Below are 17,992 nucleotides of genomic sequence, written 5' to 3'. Positions count from 1 at the left end.
ACAGTTGAAAAAGAAGCACTTGTTTGTGTCTGGGCTACTGAAAAATGGAGAACTTACCTGTGGGGCCGCACGTTCAAGTTGCGCACAGACCACAGCCCTTTGACGACGTTGCTCACCACGAAAGGACTGAGAAGAGCAGGATATCGTATTGCTAGGTGGCCTGCAAGACTACTCTCTTTCAATTATGAACTGGAATATAAGCCTGGAAACCAAAATGTGGTAGCTGATTGCCTTTCTCGCCTACCTTTGCCTTCACCAGATGGTCCACCGGAGGATGAGGGTGTAGTAGTTGCGCTTATTACAAGCACTCTTACTGCAGTTACAAGAAAACAATTTCAAGCTGCTTGCTCAGTGTGTCCAATTCAAGAAAAACTACAGGAATTTCTGACAAAGAGATGGCCCAGTAAACCCTAAAAACCTTGACCCAGTTTTGCTGCCTTACTTTAGAGTTTGGGATGAACTTTCTTTGCTTGATGGCTGTGTGCTATGAGGTACACACCAGTTACTTGTGCCAGAAGAATTACAGTCAAAACTCATACACCTGGCACATGATCCTCATCAAGGAATTGTCAGAACCAGACAACGACTACGGAATCTGTATTGGTGGCCAGGGATGGACTCTCAAACTGAAGCACTCATAAAATCCTGTGTCACTTGCCAAAAGCATGATAAGACAGCAGTGACATGTATCCCTCTATTACAGCCTGTTCCTCTTCCTGAATCTGCATGGGAAAAAGTGGCGATTGACATTTTAGGACCCTTTGATACAGTTCCAAGTGACTGCCGTTATGCCATCACTTTCATAGACTATTTCAGTAAATGGCCTGAAGTAGCGTTTACATTGCAAATCTCTTCTGCTACAGTAATTAAGTTCCTCTCTTCGTTTTTAGCAGGGAAGGTAACCCCAAAGAACTGGTTTCAGATAATGGTAGTCAATTTACTTCCTTGGAGTTTGAAACTTTTCTTGCAGAGAGGAACATTTTACACAGAAGGTCATCCCTATGTTACCCTCGAGCCAATGGGGAAATCAAATGGTTTAACAAAAGTTTGAAAGAGAGTTTGCAAATGGCTAAACTGGAAGGGCGATTGTGGATACCCTTCACTACTGATTTCTTGCAAGCAAACCGGGCTACACGACATGCCACAATGCAAAGATCACCTGCAGAGTTACTGCATGGGAAACAGATGAATACTAAACTGAACATTGCTGGATTGTTAAAGTCACGACCTGATGCCCCAACCGCAGATGATATGAGAAAAACAGTTGAACAGAACCAAGCAAAGTATAAGGCTTTCACAGACAAGTGGCGGGGTGCTAAGGAACCAAAGTTTGGGTGTGGTTTCTTTGTTAGGATATGAAAACCTGGAATTTTATGCAAAGGGGACCATAAATTCATAGCTCCTCTTAAAATCATAGAGAAGAAGGGACCTTACACCTATTGACTTTCTGATGGGCAGGTATGGAATGCTTCTTATCTTGCACCTGCCTATGCACCAAGAGAGATTATGCTAACACCCAGTCTGTATTGGATGATTTCACCATAGTATCAACACAACAAGACATTGCACTGGAACCAGGGCTTGAGAGATGGCCTGTCATACCCAGACGACCACCTGTCTGGACTAGAGACTATGTTATGTAGTATCTACAGTGTTTTCAGTGTAATATTTCTGCCAACAGTATAGTGTCTTGTTTCGTATTTGTTCCTGTGGTTAGAACAACAATGTTTATTTCAATTGGGAGAGTTTCTTAAGAGAGGAGGGAATGTGGTGTTTAGATGCTGCTTGTAATTATTAGCACTGGCTGTTGGGAGTCTGAAAGGACAGAAAACAGGAAGGGGGGGGGGGAAGTTGAGGAGGCGGAGTGAGAACTACTGAGGGTGCAGCAGCAGCTTGGTAAAGAGGTTTCCACTTTAAAAATAAAGTCCTGTTGAAGTTTGTTAGTACCTTGCCTGGTTGCTACAACAATTGCCAATGAGAGTTTTGCCTGAATCAGCACTGTCAAACAAGGCTTTCAGCCTGCATCTTAGCATTACAAGGCCAAATTGTGATGTTCTGAAAATGTGACATAAGTGGAGATACTCTTTTAAATAAAACAATTACAATTAGGACCAAAATTGGCACATGTAAGAATTAAGCATTAAGTACTTCATACTCATAGTAAAAGTATTTTACTTGATTCTGCACTAAGAAGAGTACATTTTAGAAAAAGAGAAACATTGTGCAAGTACTGGAAGAAAATATCTGAATTTTAGAAATTCTTGCAGTATGTTTTATTCCATATGTTTATGATAGTCCCTCTATTGCCTTTTTTATCATCAGTGAAAACTATATATTTGGAAAATTTGACGCATTCTGTAAACGCTTGGAAAAGATTTCAGATATAAGCAATATCATGGAAGGCCTTTTAGAGCTACAGAATATAAAAATAGAAGGTATTGAAAAGATCAGTGCTCGTTACCAGATGATTGCTACAAACACCAAATCAAAAACCTATGACGTTCTGGATCACAGGAAACAAGAGGTACGTATTTCAGAAATAATAATCAGAAATGTTAAACACTCGTGAAAATCTAAATCAGTCACTTTAAACTATGCATTTCCTTGAAAATATGGTGGATTTTATAACAGTGTACAAAAGAACCAGTGTAAAGTTTATAACAATATCTGCATTAATTTGTTTATAATTCTAACAGGTTCCTATCTTATTAAGACAATTTTAAGTTGTTAGACTTCACCACTGGTAGTTGTACCCAGATAAGTGAACTAGTTGTTAATGTGACAGCTTAATGGCCCAGTGGTGCAAACACTTTTTCTTGTATCTTGAGCATATTTTATGCTAATTGGAAAACAAAACTTTTTCCTTTTTTTTTGAGATCCGTGAACCTTGAATCCCATCTGGAAAACCCTAACTCATGCATGCAGTGATACTGAAGTCAGTGGCACTGCTTGCATCAGTAAGGATTAATTAGAGGAGGAAGAATTGAAGAATCAGGCCTGTAGTTAGCACTTAGGTGACTCTTTTATGTGCCGTGGTAAAGCACAGAGCTCAAACTGGATTGTTTTAATAGCAGTTCTTAGACTCTGTTCTATCAAAGCAGTTATGCATGTGCTCCAAGAACATGAGTAGTCTGATGGAAGCTAGTGTCACTACTCCCATATTTAAGGCCCCAGTTTCTTGAATCAGGGCCCTGTGCTTTGCTAGATCTGGACCATAATTACAACACATGAAAAATATTTTTACTTATTGCACTCCCGTTCTTCCTAACTCATGGTTTGCAAATTTTTAAAATCGCTCTTTATGTTTCAGGCCTGGAGCACTTCTGGACTGTGCTCTGATGTCTGTAATATTTGTTGTATGGTTGTCCACTGAAAATCATATTTGGATGCCTGCTGAGGTTTTGGGCTGTTTCAAGATCTCTAACTGCTTTTATGGGTTTTTTGGCATTTCTACATATGAAATGATTGGGTGAGAGTATAGTGTGGACTGCCCCTGTAGGGTGGTGGGTGTCTCTTGTGAGATGATGAAGGCACTCAGAATCTCACAGGATTCTTCACACTGGGCATTCAAGATAAATCATTATGGAAAGTAGTCCTGCTAACTGTTTCGTGTTTGCCTGATCTAGCATGTAAACTCCTGGGGGGTTATGGGCTCTGTCACTGTACTGTTCTGTACAGTGCTGAATACACTTAATGGGAAGAATATGCAAATGCTGTATTGACTCCAAGAGGGTGGCTTTACATGAAAATTAATGACATCATATAACCCATTTTTGTTTCTTTTTGTTTTGTTACCCTCTCCCCCTTTTCAGTTTGAGAAAGATTACCTTGAATTTAAGAATCAAATTGAAGGTCTGCACCAGTCAATGCAAGAATTAGTAGATTCTTGGTTTGAGAAATCTTTAACTGTGAGTAATTCTGCAAGTAAAATACTTGACCTTCAGAAGTGCTGGGCATCCACAAATCCTACTGAAATCTCTGTATGCTGCAGATGTTCAGCATCTTTGGAAATCAGGCCACAATGCTTGTTCGGTGTGAGATAATATCAGAGGAGTTGAGCAGTATCGGCACACTCTTCAAGCTCAAGTGCACTCAGTCAGAAATATTGGAAATTTAAATACTGACAATTGTCAAGTGCCAATTTCCTGTTCTGTCTTCCTCACATCTTTTGTCCCTCTCGTCTTCCCCATTTTGTTTCGTCTTTCTCTTTTCTGCCCCAGGCTCTTACTTCTTCCCTACTGGTGCAACAAAATAATAAATTGCTCCTCTTGGAGCATCTGTCGTTAGCTCTCCAATTTACCTCACAGGCCCTGGTTCCTCTCTGCACCTCCAGAACTATCTGCAGTTTTGCTTTCCTTCTATTACTTCCTTTCAGTGCTTTCTGTCCTTCTTCTCTCTACTCCAGCCTACAGTTTGTCATTGGTACATTGGGGTGGAGTGGGCGCAGGGCCTGGGGTGTAGTAAGGGTTCGAGCACCCCTGGGTAACTAAGAAAGACGGTGCCTATGCTCCCCTCTATGCCTCAGAGCAAAGCGGTTGGTTGTTCCTTTTACACTGGCAAGGAAGACAGTTATATAAACACCTAAATTGACAGACAGATATTGTTAAGATGAATATTTCCCCCTTTTAAAAAGTGTATTAAAGATTGGCCCCCTATTGCTTCCAAAATGTTGGCTGGCTTTTTTTTTTTCATTCCCAATTGTGCTTACATTACAAGAATTATTAGGGGGAAAATGGGGAGTGGAAATTTAAAAGAATTAGAATCAAGTTTAAACTATTCCAAGTGTTGCCCCTTTTTGACCTGAGTTGCTAGTCAAAGTTCAAAGCCCTGTGAATATTTCAGGTTGGGATAGTAATTGATGAAGGCCTTGGGTATTTTTCTTAATGTAATCTTGTTTCTTTATACTCTAAATATAGGAGGAACCAGAAACAAAAGAATAGTTTATTAGCTTATGTCCCCAAGCCTCTTTAGCCAACACCAGAGCCAAAAAGTTCTTTCTCTAGTTTTTTCCAAGGTCATACATTGTGCTCACAGGCTCCTGCTTCGTTTTTGGCCTTTCAATCTGTCTCTGTTCTGTTAAACTGTTCGTCTGTGTCTCACTCATGCACACAGTCACAATACTCAGTGGAACTCTCCACCCACATGGTGCTAGTTTCTGAGCAGGCTCTGTTTTGCCATGTTTAGATATGGGCTCTTAAGTGTTTCTTAGAACTATCTTAAGTGAAGAGTGCATTCACACATCAGTTTTAACTCAACCCATTATAAGGTTTCATCCAGTACATAGCACAAGACAGAAAAGAGCTGTACTCAGTTTAAAAAATATATTACCCAGCAGCTCATTTGAAATATTTTCTCAGTTGCATTTCTTATGCTCCTCCTTCCAGATTGAAATAAACAAAGAAATCAACATTGTGAGCTATGTCTTTAAAATCAGGACCAATTTTAGATTTGGGCCCCAATTCTAAAACAAGCTATGTGAGCAGACCTCAGTGCCTGCACAGAGCCCCACTGATGTCAGGAATCGGAGTCTTGATGAAGGGGGAAGTACTGCTCTACTTTCTCCTGAGGGAATTCTGAAAAAAAAAAAGAAAAAAAAAATTCTGCGCACAATATTTTAAAATTCTATTCATTTTATTTGTCAATAAATAAACGTGGAGGCTCCAGCATGGCAGTGGGGAGCACCCTGCAGGTCTCCTTCTTCCCCCCAGGACACAGACTGGGAGGTGAGGCTGTACCCAACACTGACACAGTGCAAGGACCAGGCCCACTCCAGAAACAACCTGGGGCCCTGCCCCTCCATGCCAGGCACACCAATTTCACAAGTGAGTGGGACAGTCTTGCACACACGCCCAGCCCTAGGTCCTGATCCATGTGTGTGGCAAGTAGGCTCAGACAGCAGGATGCAAGTGTTTAGGGGCTTAGTGTGGGTAGAGCCAGATGTGGGGAGAGAGGGTTCTATGTGGGGAAATCTCAGTGCAGGCTGCTTGGTGGGGGCGTCCAAGTGCAGGGGGGGATCTGGATGCACAGGGGCTCGTTGGGGAGTTCCGAGTGCAGGGGGAATGGAACTCTCCAGGGGGGTCCAGGTGAAGGTGGTTAGGGCTCAGGAGGGGGGTGAAGTCCAGGTGAAGGTGGTTGGGGATTGGGGGGGTGTCTGGGTGTGAGAGGCTCAATGGGGCGGGGGGGGGGTCTGAGAACTGGGTGAGTGGGGTTTGGTGGGGTGCAGATCTAGGTACAGCTGATTGGAGCTCAGTGGGGTGGGGGTCCAGATGTGGGGGGGGGCAGTAGGGCTCGGCAGAGGTTCCATGTGCAGGGGGGCTCTGGGTGCAGGGGGGCTCTGGATGCAGGGGGGGAGTCTGGGTAAGGGGGGTATGGATGCCTGGGGGTTGGACATACAGAAGAGAAGCCCCCTCTACAGTGTCCCACCCCATGCTGAGGAACGATGGGGGCAGGATACGGGGAGTGGGGTGTGGAGCTTCCTGTAGCCGGGGGAGATTTCTGGGGTGGGTCCTGGTCCTGGTCCCAGCCACTCCTTGCAGGGGAAGAGGAACTCCTGTTGTTGCCCAGCTAGCCAGGACTAGCAACTGAGTCTGGTGCAGGGTTGGAGCCACCGGTTGGGGTGGCTGTAATTTACCGCTCTGCCAGCTGCTCCGGGCACCTGAAAAGACACCCCTGCACTGCTGAGGAGCAGTGCATCATTGATCTTGTGGCTTCCCTTTGCTTCTCCATCATTTTCTGCGAAGAAGCAAAGAAATCTGTGGGGGACATGAATTCTTCCCAGGTGTAGTGGCACAGAATTCCAGGAGTACTCTACACCAGACTTGTGTATGGCTAAATGACACTGATCATTTGGAGAAGAGTCAGAGAGAAATTAAGTATTGCCCCATTATCCTATGTAGGTAGCTCTTTTGACAAATCAGACTATTTTAAACATGATATTAGAGCAAAATGAGAATTTAATAAATTAACCTATTAGATAAGATTGTTCTATATTCACAATAAAATAACTTAATCAGTTATAAACACACAATGACAACTTATTAAGCGATTGCCATCTTGATGTAGCATTTACTGCAAATCTCCAATCTCTCTTTTTAGACTGAACAGATGTTGGGACTTCTGATGAAGTTTGAACACATTGGTAAAGACCATATTGATCTTACTGAAAAATATATAATCATCCTTCAGCGATACAGCCGAGATTTAGATCTGGTTCGAAAACTCTACCAGAAGCAAAAAGAAAATCCGCCTATGCCTCGTAATGTACCACCTGTAAGGATGAAACTAAGGCGAGAGAAAAAGATGTTTACTCTTTGTCTGTTTTATGTTAATGAAAACATAAACTTAAATCTTGCTCCATTGCAGGTAACTGGGAAGATTATGTGGGCCCGGCAGTTGTTCAGAAAAATAGATCATCCAATGAAATTTTTTAAAAAGAAGACTGCACTTTTGAAGGTTGGAAATTAGTGGGGGGAATTCTAAATTCGAAAAAAAAAAAAAAAAGGACATGCCAATAACATAGCTTACTTTTATCTCCCTTATATCCATTCCTCTGCAACTTTAAAGGCCTGGCCCTCAGATCCTAGTAGCTCCTGCCATACTTGACCACTCTAGCTTCTGACCTCTGGTGGCAATGCCAGTTCCCTCTGTGGCTCATCACAGCTGCTTCCCAATCACCTTCTGCTGCTTGGTCCTAGTAGGTAACTCAGGTCACTCCTTTTGTCCTCGCCTGGGCCTACCCCACATTGCCCTGCGCTGTAGACCATTGTTTCAACTTCCCCAAAAGAAACAAATCAGTGAAATTGCACATGCCATGTCTTATATTACAGTGTAGAATTTTTGTAGGTAAGGTTGATAAAAATGAGAAAAGGAGTTTAAGAAGGTGTTTTAAAAGTTTCCTAATAGAATTTTAAAATATCTTTCTAAGTTGTTTGGCACATCTGATCCCCAAAATGGCTTGGCCTACAAACTCCACACCTGTTTGGTTTCATTGACCATCGTGAGGAAAGGCACAATCTAATCCATTATATGAGCGCAACATTATAAAAACAAATTTCTTGTGATTTGTAGACTCCGGAAATGAAGAAGGTAATTTGGAGCTACAACAAGATGGCTGCTGTTCTTTTAGAATTCGAACTTCTTTATCACAGAGCATGGTGCAGGTTTGCTGAGCAAGCTAAGAATGGACTGCATGCTTCATTACTTGTCAGACATCGAGAAACCAAGGTAAAGAAGTTAAAAGTTAAGAATAAAAGGACAGTGAACTTTATTGCTTTTACTTTAATCACACACAAAAAACTATGTTTATAAAATGCCATTAAGATTGCTAAATAAAGCACTCTAAGGATACTCTGTGTGACCTTAATTCTGCCCCCTTATGTGTATATATTACAATACAGACTTTAATTGTTTGATCACATGCTAGTTTTTCCCACAGGATGCCTATCTCATTTAGTGGAGGATAGGTTAGCCAGGGATGCACCACCATTTTCTGAGTGTCCCTAGCCTGTTTGCCAGAAGCTGGGAGTGGATGACAGGGGATGGATCATCTGATGATTGTCTGTTCATTAGTTCCCTCTGGGGCACCTGGCACTGGCCACTGTCGGAAGACAGGATACTGGGCTAGATGGACCATTGGTCTGATCCAGTATGGCCATTCTTATGTTCTTATGTTAGAGCACATAACGGACAATACTCAGAGAATGATATAGCTAGTTGATTTTTTTTTTATCCTACTCTTTCCGTGTATAGACCCCATGTCTTATTTATTATACATTGTCCAAAACCTGCAGCAAATATGTAATTATTAACTGCCTCATGGTCTTTTCTATGTTCATCAACACTATACTGAGTACCTCACAAACATCCATGAATTTGAGGTTGCAACTACTTGGTGAGATAGGAAAGTATTATTATCCTTTCTTTATAGATAGGGATTACAGCACAGAGAGAGTAAGTCCAAAATATGCAATTTTGAATGCTTCAGTGGTTGGAAAACCCCCACTTTAGATACCTAGAACCTGATTTTTTAGAGTACTTAGCATTTTTTTATAGCACTTTACATGTTCAAAGCACTGTACAGGCATTAATCCTCGCAACATCATTCCTCTGAAGTAGGTATTATCCCCAGATGGGGAAATGGAGATGTGACATGAGAGTGATTTACCTAAAGCCACAGAGTGACTCATTGACAGATTCAGAATTAGAACTCAAATTGTCCTGATTCCCATCCCTATGCACATTTCTCCAGACGATGCTGCCTCATGTGCATGTGCCAAGTAGCTCTTACTGACTTCATTTGCATTTGTGAGTCCTTAACTCTTTTGCATATTAGACCTTCTTTGACTCAGGTTGGGCAGTGTGTAGTGGTCCCTCACTCTCAGTTGGGAGGGAGGCCACTCCGCCTCACTGCATCAGGCAACAGTAGTTGGGCTCGGGCCCTGCTGGCTGGGGTCAAGCAACAAGCAATTACTCTCCTTGGGCTCAATACAAGTATAAGAAGATTACTTATGATTTTGATATCAAAAGGTATCAACTACTTGCTTGATTCAAAGTCCCTCAGAGTCAGTTTAAAAAAAAATGAAAAAACCCAAGCCTTGGCGATGCAGTCTTTTAAAAACCAAAAAAACCCACTTTCTTCCTCCACACACAGCATCCAGCTCTACCTTGGATAAGAAAGCTCCAATCAAGCCATGGCCAGACTGATATTCTTGGGCTTGGTCAGTTTGTCCAGCATTCCCTGTCCAAGTTTACTAGCAAACAATGAAATTATTTCCTCATTCCCAGTCTTCAGTGCCAAGTCATATGCTGATAAGCCTTTTTCATTCTTCTTTTTAATGTTTACATTTCAGCTGTAAATACAGAACAGGCTGCTTAAGCTAAAAAAACAAAAAAAACACACAAAAAAACCAAGCAGTCTATAGCTTGCAGCCTCCTGTCTGAGGTAAACAACAGTTAACAGTCTGGAGCGCTGGCCCCCGGGGAGGGGCAGAGGCACAAGCAGTCTTTAGCCTAGAGCCTCCTGGCTATGGCAGACAGCAATCAACAATCTAGAGTCCACAGCCTCCTGGCTGGGACAACCAACAATCAAGGCAGAGGCCTTCCGTCCTAGCATGAGTGTGCTGCCAATCCCCAGATGTGAAGTAGTGGCAAAGGAGATAGAGGGATCTGGGCCCACCTTACTCCCAGCCCACTGGGTCCCAGCCCATGGCCCTATTAGTGGCAGGTGGTTCTGCCACTGGGTTGGCGGGGAAACCGAAATATGGTGCCTCACTTCCTGGCACCATGGCTGGTCCAAAGTCTGGTTCCCCTGGCTACTTCCTACCCTACTTAGCTGGCACTGCTCTGTTAAGCTGGAGCTCCGTCTGGTTGCCCCACAGTCGGGCGGTGGCCACTTCAGCCATTCCTCGGGGTCCTAACTCTCTTCAGTCTGTAGGTTGCTTGTCTGCTTGGCTGCTGATCCAGGGTCCCGAAGAAGGTTTGGCTCCCTAGAAAAGATGTCCGCCTCCTTCCCTGGTACAGCTGCAACTGAACTGCAGGGCCCTCCCTTTCTATTTCGTGCCCCTCCCCAGTACTTCTGACGAGGTGGGCGAGGTGGGTTTGGTTCTGCCCACCATGGGGAGGGTAGTGGTCTTTCACTCTCAAGTCTGGTAGGGATGATCTGTCATTCTCCCTCCTGTCCCTGGACCAGGAGAAGGCATTGGACAGGATGCACCCGGCTTCAGGCCCCAGTTTGTGGGCTTCCTCCAGGTGCTGTATGCCTCCGCGGAGTGTTTGGTCAGGCTCAACTGGACCCTGACCGAGCCGGTCAGCTTTGGGCGGGGAGTACAACAGGGAAGCCTGCTGTCAGGCCAGCTGTACACGCTGGCGATCGAGCCCTTCCTCTGTGTCTTCTGTCGGAGGTTGATGGGCTTGGCGCTTCAGGAGCCAGAGTTGTGGCTGGTGCTGTCGGTGTACGCCGATGACATGCTCCTCATGGTCCAGGACCCGGGCGACCTAGTGCGGGTGGAGGCCTGCCAAGCGATCTGTTCGGTGGCCTCCTCTGCCCGGGTTAACTGGGTCAAGAGCTCTGGCCTGATGGTCGGAGACAGATGGCAGCCGAGTTACCTCCCACCTTCAAGCCATCCGGGGGATCGTGGGACCACTGCTCTATCTTGGGGTTTATCTATCCGCCACGCATCCTTCTCTGCCGGAGAACTGGCAGGATTTGGAGGCCAGGGTGGGTGAGCGGCTGCAGAGATGGACGGGACTCCTCTGGTGTCTCTCAGTGCAGGGGAGGGCACTGGTGTTGAACCAACTTGTCCCATCCATGCTCTGGCACCGGCTCAACACTCTGAGCCCGGTCCCAGGGATCCTGGCTAGGCTCCAGAGGGTAGTTCTGGAGTTCTGGCCAGGACTGCACTGGGTCTCTGCAGGGGTTCTGAGTCTTCCCCTGGAGGAGAGAGGACAGGACCTGGTCTGCCTCCATAGCCAGGTCCATGTCTTCCGCCTCCAGGCCCTGCAGAGACTCCTTTATGCCACAGGTAGTCTGGTGTGGAACACGTTGGCGCATGCCTTCCTCTGCTGCCTCCGAGGGTTCCGATACAACTGGCATCTCTTTTTTCTCCAACCGAGGGGTCTTCTGCGAGACCTCTCTGAGTTGCCAGTCTTCTACCAGGACCTCTTCCTGACCTGGAAGCTGTTTTTGGCAACCAGATCCATTGTAGCCACTGAGGGGCAGACCTCCTTGCGGAGTCTGTGCTACACAACCCCTACCTTCATGTGCAGGTAGCGGAGTCCCCCTCAGTGCGCCAGAGGGTGGTCATGGCAGAAACCACCAGAATCTGAGACCTCCTGGACTACGACGGGGGGACTGGGTGGATCCCTGAGCGCTCAGTTGGTGCATGGGGCTCTCCACCCTCCTGACCTCCCTGCACGTGCTCCAGGAGGTTGGGGCAGCCTTGTCGCCCACCTCTTAGGTTTTCCTTGAGTGGGTACTGCAAGAGGGTGCTCCCCAATCACCCCAGGCCCTCCGGACCTTTTCATTGGACCCCTGTCCTGTGAGCCCTCCCGGCCCCCTTCCTTCCGCAATCCGAGTCAGCTGCATGCTCTGCAGCCGGTTTGCTTCTGAACCACGCCAAGGAAACAATTCTACATGCTTGTGCTCCACATGTTTCACTTCCTTACCCTCCTGTCCCGCCCTGATACCAAATGGCGGGACTATCTATGACCTGTGGAGGGTGAGGAACCCCAGTGAGCCAGCCTCTATTCCACTCTGGTCCCATGGCCTGCTGGGGATATCGGTTGGTGGCTCCTTCATGGAGCCGTGAGCACGGGCGTGTACCTGGTGTGGTTCACCCCCATCCCCGAAGCCTGCCCCTTTGCTGCGTGAGGGAGAACCTGGGGCACGCTTATCTCAAGTACACCAGGTTACAGCCCCTATTCTGGCTCCTCCTTCTGTTGAACTTCTGGCTGCACTTTTCCCTACACCAGTTTATATTCTCAAACACTGTCCCGGGCCCCACGAAGTTGCAAGACCACCTCGTCAGCTTCCTCCGGGACCTGGCCAAAGTGGCCATCTTCACCACCAGGAGGAGGATGCTAGAAGAGAGGGTGCTCTGTGAGTGGGGGGCCATTTCCGCTCCTCCCTGACCTCACATATCAGGGCAGAGTTCCTCTGGGCGGCATCCGCTGGCTCCCTAGACAGCTTTGAGGAGCAGTGGGTGCTCTCCGGGGTTCTCTGCTGGGTGTCCCCCTTTGGATCCCTAGTTTTGAACCTGTGACCTTCACTCCTGACCCTGTTATTCATTAGTTGTCACCTGCATTTAGTTGGTTTCTGGGTCCAGTGGTCCCTCCCGCAAGGCTGGGGGAGGGGCCTTTAGACATGGGCAGGTTTGTGCCTGCACACCTCCCAGGATTCCCAATAAAGCCTCACTATAGGCATCCAGAGATGAACACACAATTAATGGCCACTGGCCACAATTAAATTTAAGGGACTTGCCCACATCACAGAGGAATTCTGTGGCAGAGGAAGAGAGAGAATGGGCAACATTATGAGTGCCTGATTTTCCAACCTTAATAACATTCTGTTAATGTCATTTTTAAAATTTAATATCCTAGTTTTTAAGAAAAGAAAAAAAAGGTAAAATCACATCCAAATTTTATTGTGCCCAAATGTAACAACACCCTCCTCCTCTTCATTTGGAAGATCAGGCCTTTATTGTGGTTATTCTTGAGTTATTGACATAAAAATTAATTATTTTGAGTTTTACTCTTTTTGTGCCCAGATAGCTCAAAGGCTGCTTTGTTGCTAAAATATAACTTGTTTTGTTAATTTCTGATGATAAGGAATTGTTCTGTTAATTTTTATTTTCATATTGGCAGGAATAATTTTCTAGCTTAGCAAGTTTTGGGTTTTCTAACCACAGTGTATGGAGAAAGAAGACTATTCTAGCCAATATTTGTTTTCAAATGATGAAGATACAGTAAAAGATTCACAGAAAAATGAAGTCAGTGGGAGTTGCTGGTTGCTCAGTACTTGGAAAATCCAGTTACGTATTGTGACAAGGCAAGGCCAGATGGCTATAGAAAAGTAGTGGGAGATAGATATATTAGCTCCAGGCTAAAGAAATCCCAATAGGACCAGGATAAGTAAAATGGTAGCTGCTCCAGGTCAATTAAGACACCTGGGGCCAATTAAGAACTTTCCAGAAGGCAGGGTGAATGCTAGGTTGATTGGGACACCTGAAGCCAATCAGGGGCTGGCTGAAACTAGTTAAAAGCCTCCCAGTTAGTCAGGTGGGTGTGCATGTCAGGAGCTGTGGGAGGAAGTTGTGCTGTTGGAGAGACTGAGTAGTACTCACCATATCAGGCACAAGGAAGGAGGCCCTGAGGTAAGGGTGAAGTGGAGCTTGAGGAATTGAGGGCTGCTGTGGGGAAAGTAGCCCAGGGAATTGTACATGTCATGTTTCTAAAAGGTAAGCTAACATAGCTGATACTATTAGGGTCCCTGGGCTGGAGCCTGGAGTAGAGGGTGGGCCTGGGTCCCCCCCCCTTTGCCCCCTGATTAATCACTGAGACTGGGAGACAACAGAGACTGTGCAAGGAAGGATAACTTCTCCTCACCTCCCTCACTGGCTTATGATGAAAATGGCTCAGTAGACTGTGACCCTTGTCTCTAGAGAGAGAAGGGTTACGTGGAGGGTCACAGTGAGCCTCTGAGGCTAGCGAAATCTGCCAGGAAACGCGGGACCCACGGAGTCAAGGACAGAGCTTTGTCACAGTTTTGAGGTGCCTGAGTATGGGTTCAGGAGTCTAAATGTAGGCACCTGTTTTCAAAATCTTTGTCAGTCATCTGTACTACACTTTATACATTTTTCAGAAAAATCACACTGCCTATGTCACCACCAAACTGCCACTTTGTGTTCACTGTTGTTTTTTCCTCCCCTCCTGTTCTGGTGTGTAAAGGAATTATTCGTGAATTTGGATCCTATGGTCCTTGAAGTACTGTGTGAAACAAAATACCTAAAAAAAATGAATTTTGAAGTTCCAGATGTTGCCCTTGGCATGTGTGCAGAAGAAGAACAGATTAAAAAACAGCAAATGAAGTTAGTGAACACTTAACTTGATTTCATCTTTATCCGGAAATTTTCTTTTGGGTCTCATTTTTATCTGCTTTTTTGGTCATTATAATCACTTTTCCTTGTGACAGATGTTAGTAGAGTCCAATGGAGTCTAAGTACATTTGCCCACCCATCTTTAATAATAATGTCCCCAGTGTAGTGATCCATGGTTTCCATCTCCATAAATACCTGATCATTAGAAAGCATCAATACTCTTTTCTTATGCCTTTTCCTTAAAGTCCCTTTGAACCCTTGCAATCATTCCAAAGGCAGGGACATTCACTCATATGCAAATCTCCATGTCTTGTGTGGCATATTAGGCCAAAACTATGCTGCATTGATGCTAGAATTATGGAGCACTGCTCTCCAGTTCTTCTCCCTACCAATTGTCCCTGCTACAATCCAGGTGCAGTACAAAGTACTGTCAATATACTATTGCTTGTGTTACTTATTTCTTTATTTTGGTGAAAAATCAATTTAGTTTATGCTGTCCCCAGATTTTCAGCTATTAATGTGTAGAATATTTTCCTGTTGACAATGGATAACTGCCCTATAGAAGTTGTCAGGAAAAGCTGGGGAATTTGGCAGCTGGGAAGGGGAAATTGGGATTCATCTTTGAGTGATGGTCCCTGTTGTGTTCCACTATGGGTTATGCATGCACCCAGAGCTGGAGAATCTGAAAATAGTGTCCCTGGGCCTACATGTGCCCTGGTTCAGTTCATGCCTCCATCCAAAGGAGTAAACAGTGGGACTGACTGACTTCCTTTCCAATTCCTTCTTACCGCTGCATGTTTTGGGTTGGAACCTCCTGTGTCTGTAGCTTCAGCTTCATTCTACAAAATAAGAATTTGATCTACTTTTATAAATAGTTTTAACGGCTTTTACAGTTTAGTGTTTTGGACTCTGTTTGGGTCCTGGACTATGCTTAGGACTCTGGGGTTCAAACTCTGCTCTTCCTGCCCACAATCCTCCTCAGTTAGTGATGACCACCAGTGCTGCCTGTATGGCCTCAGGGAAGCCGACATTACAGCTAGGTGCCAATCAATCTGCCAATCGTTCTCCAGCCATACTAAAGAAGGGTGGGAACTTCGTCTCCACAAATACCTCATGGAAAAGGTCATGGAGAAGTCTGACTTTGTTGTGGGAGACTCTACCCCCCACCCCCAGGCCCTCTGGCAGGATCTTGTCAGAAATCCAGGAAGCACTCTCATAAGCATGAGACTAAGCCCTGGTGTACACTATGGGGTTAGGTTGAATTTAGCCACATTAGATCGGTTTAAAAATGACTGCGTCCACACAACCAACCCCGTTCCGTCGACCTAAAGGCCTCTTAAAATCGACTTCTGAACTCCTCCCCGACGAGGGGAGTGGCACTAAAATAGACCTTGCTGGGTCGAATTTGGAGTAATGCAGCTGCAAATTGACGGTATTGGCCTCCGGGAGCTATCCCAGAATGTTCCATTGTAACTGCTCTGGACAGCACTTTGAACTCCAATGCACTAGCCAGGTACACAGGAAAAGCCCCAGGAACTTTTGAATTTCATTTCCTGTTTGGTCAGTGTGGCGAACTGAGCAGCACAGGTGACCATGCAGTCTCCCCAGAATCATAGAGCGTAGAATGTTTCTACACTCCCTGTATCATCTCCGTCCCTGAGGTTATCGCAGATTAGAAGCGAAAAAAACGCACTAGCGATGACATGTTTTCCGAGCTCATGCAGTCCTCCCACACTGATAGGGCACAGCTTAATGCAGGGAGGCATTCAGTGGCAGAGGCCAGGAAGGAATTAAGTGAGCATGAAGAGCGGAGGCAGGACGCGATGCTGAGGCTAATGGGGGAGCAAATGGACATGATGAAGCATCTGTTGGGGGAGCAAACAGACATGATGAAGAGTTTGTTGGAGCTGCAGGAAAGCCAACAAGAGCACAGACCCCCTCTGCATCCACTGTATAACCGCCTACCCTCCTGCCCATGTTTCATAGCCTCCTCACCCAGACGCCCAAGAACGTGGAGGGGGAGGCTCTGGGCACCCAGCCACTCCACTCCAGAGGATGGCCCAAGCAACAGAAGGCTGTCATTCAAACAGTTGGATTTTTAGTGTGGCTACAATAAGCAATTTGGCCTTGTCCTTCCCTCCTCCCCAACCCTGCCCGGGCTACTTTGTCCGTTATCTCATTTTTTTTAATTAATAAAGAAAGAATGCATGGTTTCAAAACAATAGTTACTTTATTTCAAAGGGGGGAGGGTGGTTGGCTTACAGGGAATTAAAATCAACAAAGGGGTGCGTTTGCATCAAGGAGAAACACATACAACTGTCACACCGAAGCCTGGCCAGTCATGAAACTGGTTTTCAAAGCCTCTCTGATGCGCAGCGTGCCTTGCTGTTCTCTTCTAATTGCCCTGGTGTCTGGCTGCTCAAAATTGGACTCCAGGCAATTTGCCTCAAGCTTCCACCCTGCCATGAACGTCTTCCCCTTACTCTCACAGATATTATGGAGCACACAGCAAGTAGCAATAAGAATGGGATTGTTGGCTGTACTGAGGTCTGACCAACAGCGCCAGCGAGCTTTTAAACATCCAAAGGCACATTCTACCACCATTCTGCACTTTCTTAGCCTATAGTTGAACTGCTCCTTACTACTGTCCAGGCTTCGTGAGCCATGGGAGCAAGGGGTAGACTGGGGTAGGTGCAACCGCGTGGTGCTGCCAGCTGGGAGAGCAGCCTGAGGCAGAAGCCTCCAGCTCGCAGGAGAGCAGAGTTGCAGTGGAAGCGCTGGAGCTGTACACCATGCCCTGGAGGTTGCTAGGAGCTGGGCAGGGAAGACTTCCTAGAACCCCTGGCCAAGCTATATGTCCGACGAGGACGGCTACCAGTCCTACAGCAGCGGTGACAGTGAGCTGAGTGGGCTCCATGCTTGCCGTTGTATCGCGTCTGCACAGGTAACCCAGGAAAAAAGGCGTGAAACGATTGTCTGCCGTTGCTTTCCCGAAGGGAGGGATGATTAACGACATGTACCCAAAACCATCTGTGACAACGTTTTTGCCCCATCAGGCATTGGGAGCTTAACCCAGAATTCCAATGGGTGGCGGAGACTGTGGGAACTGTGGGATAGCTATCCATAGTGCACCACTCCGTAAGCCAATGCTAGCCACAGTAGCGAGGACGCAGTCTGCCGACTTAATGTGCTTAGTGTGGACATATGCAATCGACTGTATAAAATCGAATTCTAAAAATCGACTTCTATAAAACTGACCGAATTTCATAGTGCAGACATACCCTAAAGTCTTCCTCTAAATCCACTTCAAAAAAGTTGGGTTTGGCTCTAAGTAAGCCCATCAGCTCAGCCCATGAGGACTTAGTACGTCCTAAGTCAAAGAAGCATGACAAGAAAGTTCA

At 45.7% G+C, this 17,992-nt stretch overlaps 1 protein-coding gene across 1 annotated transcript in view; it reads left to right on the top strand.

Annotated features, from left to right (window-relative positions):
* Positions 1 to 17,992, top strand: part of LOC140907170 (dynein axonemal heavy chain 5) — a 268,060-nt gene that overhangs the window by 51,916 nt on the left and 198,152 nt on the right. Inside the window, exons 15-20 of the mRNA XM_078851322.1 lie at positions 2,323 to 2,524; positions 3,813 to 3,908; positions 7,096 to 7,269; positions 7,363 to 7,452; positions 8,068 to 8,223; positions 14,443 to 14,582. Of these exons, the coding sequence (XP_078707448.1) occupies positions 2,323 to 2,524; positions 3,813 to 3,908; positions 7,096 to 7,269; positions 7,363 to 7,452; positions 8,068 to 8,223; positions 14,443 to 14,582 (858 nt within the window). The remainder of the gene's footprint in view (positions 1 to 2,322; positions 2,525 to 3,812; positions 3,909 to 7,095; positions 7,270 to 7,362; positions 7,453 to 8,067; positions 8,224 to 14,442; positions 14,583 to 17,992) is intronic.

Source organism: Lepidochelys kempii, chromosome 2, assembly GCF_965140285.1.
Source record: "Lepidochelys kempii isolate rLepKem1 chromosome 2, rLepKem1.hap1, whole genome shotgun sequence".
Taxonomy (NCBI): Eukaryota; Metazoa; Chordata; order Testudines; family Cheloniidae; genus Lepidochelys; species Lepidochelys kempii.
Note: the sequence above shows the minus strand (reverse complement) of the source record. Positions and strands in the feature narration are given on the sequence as shown.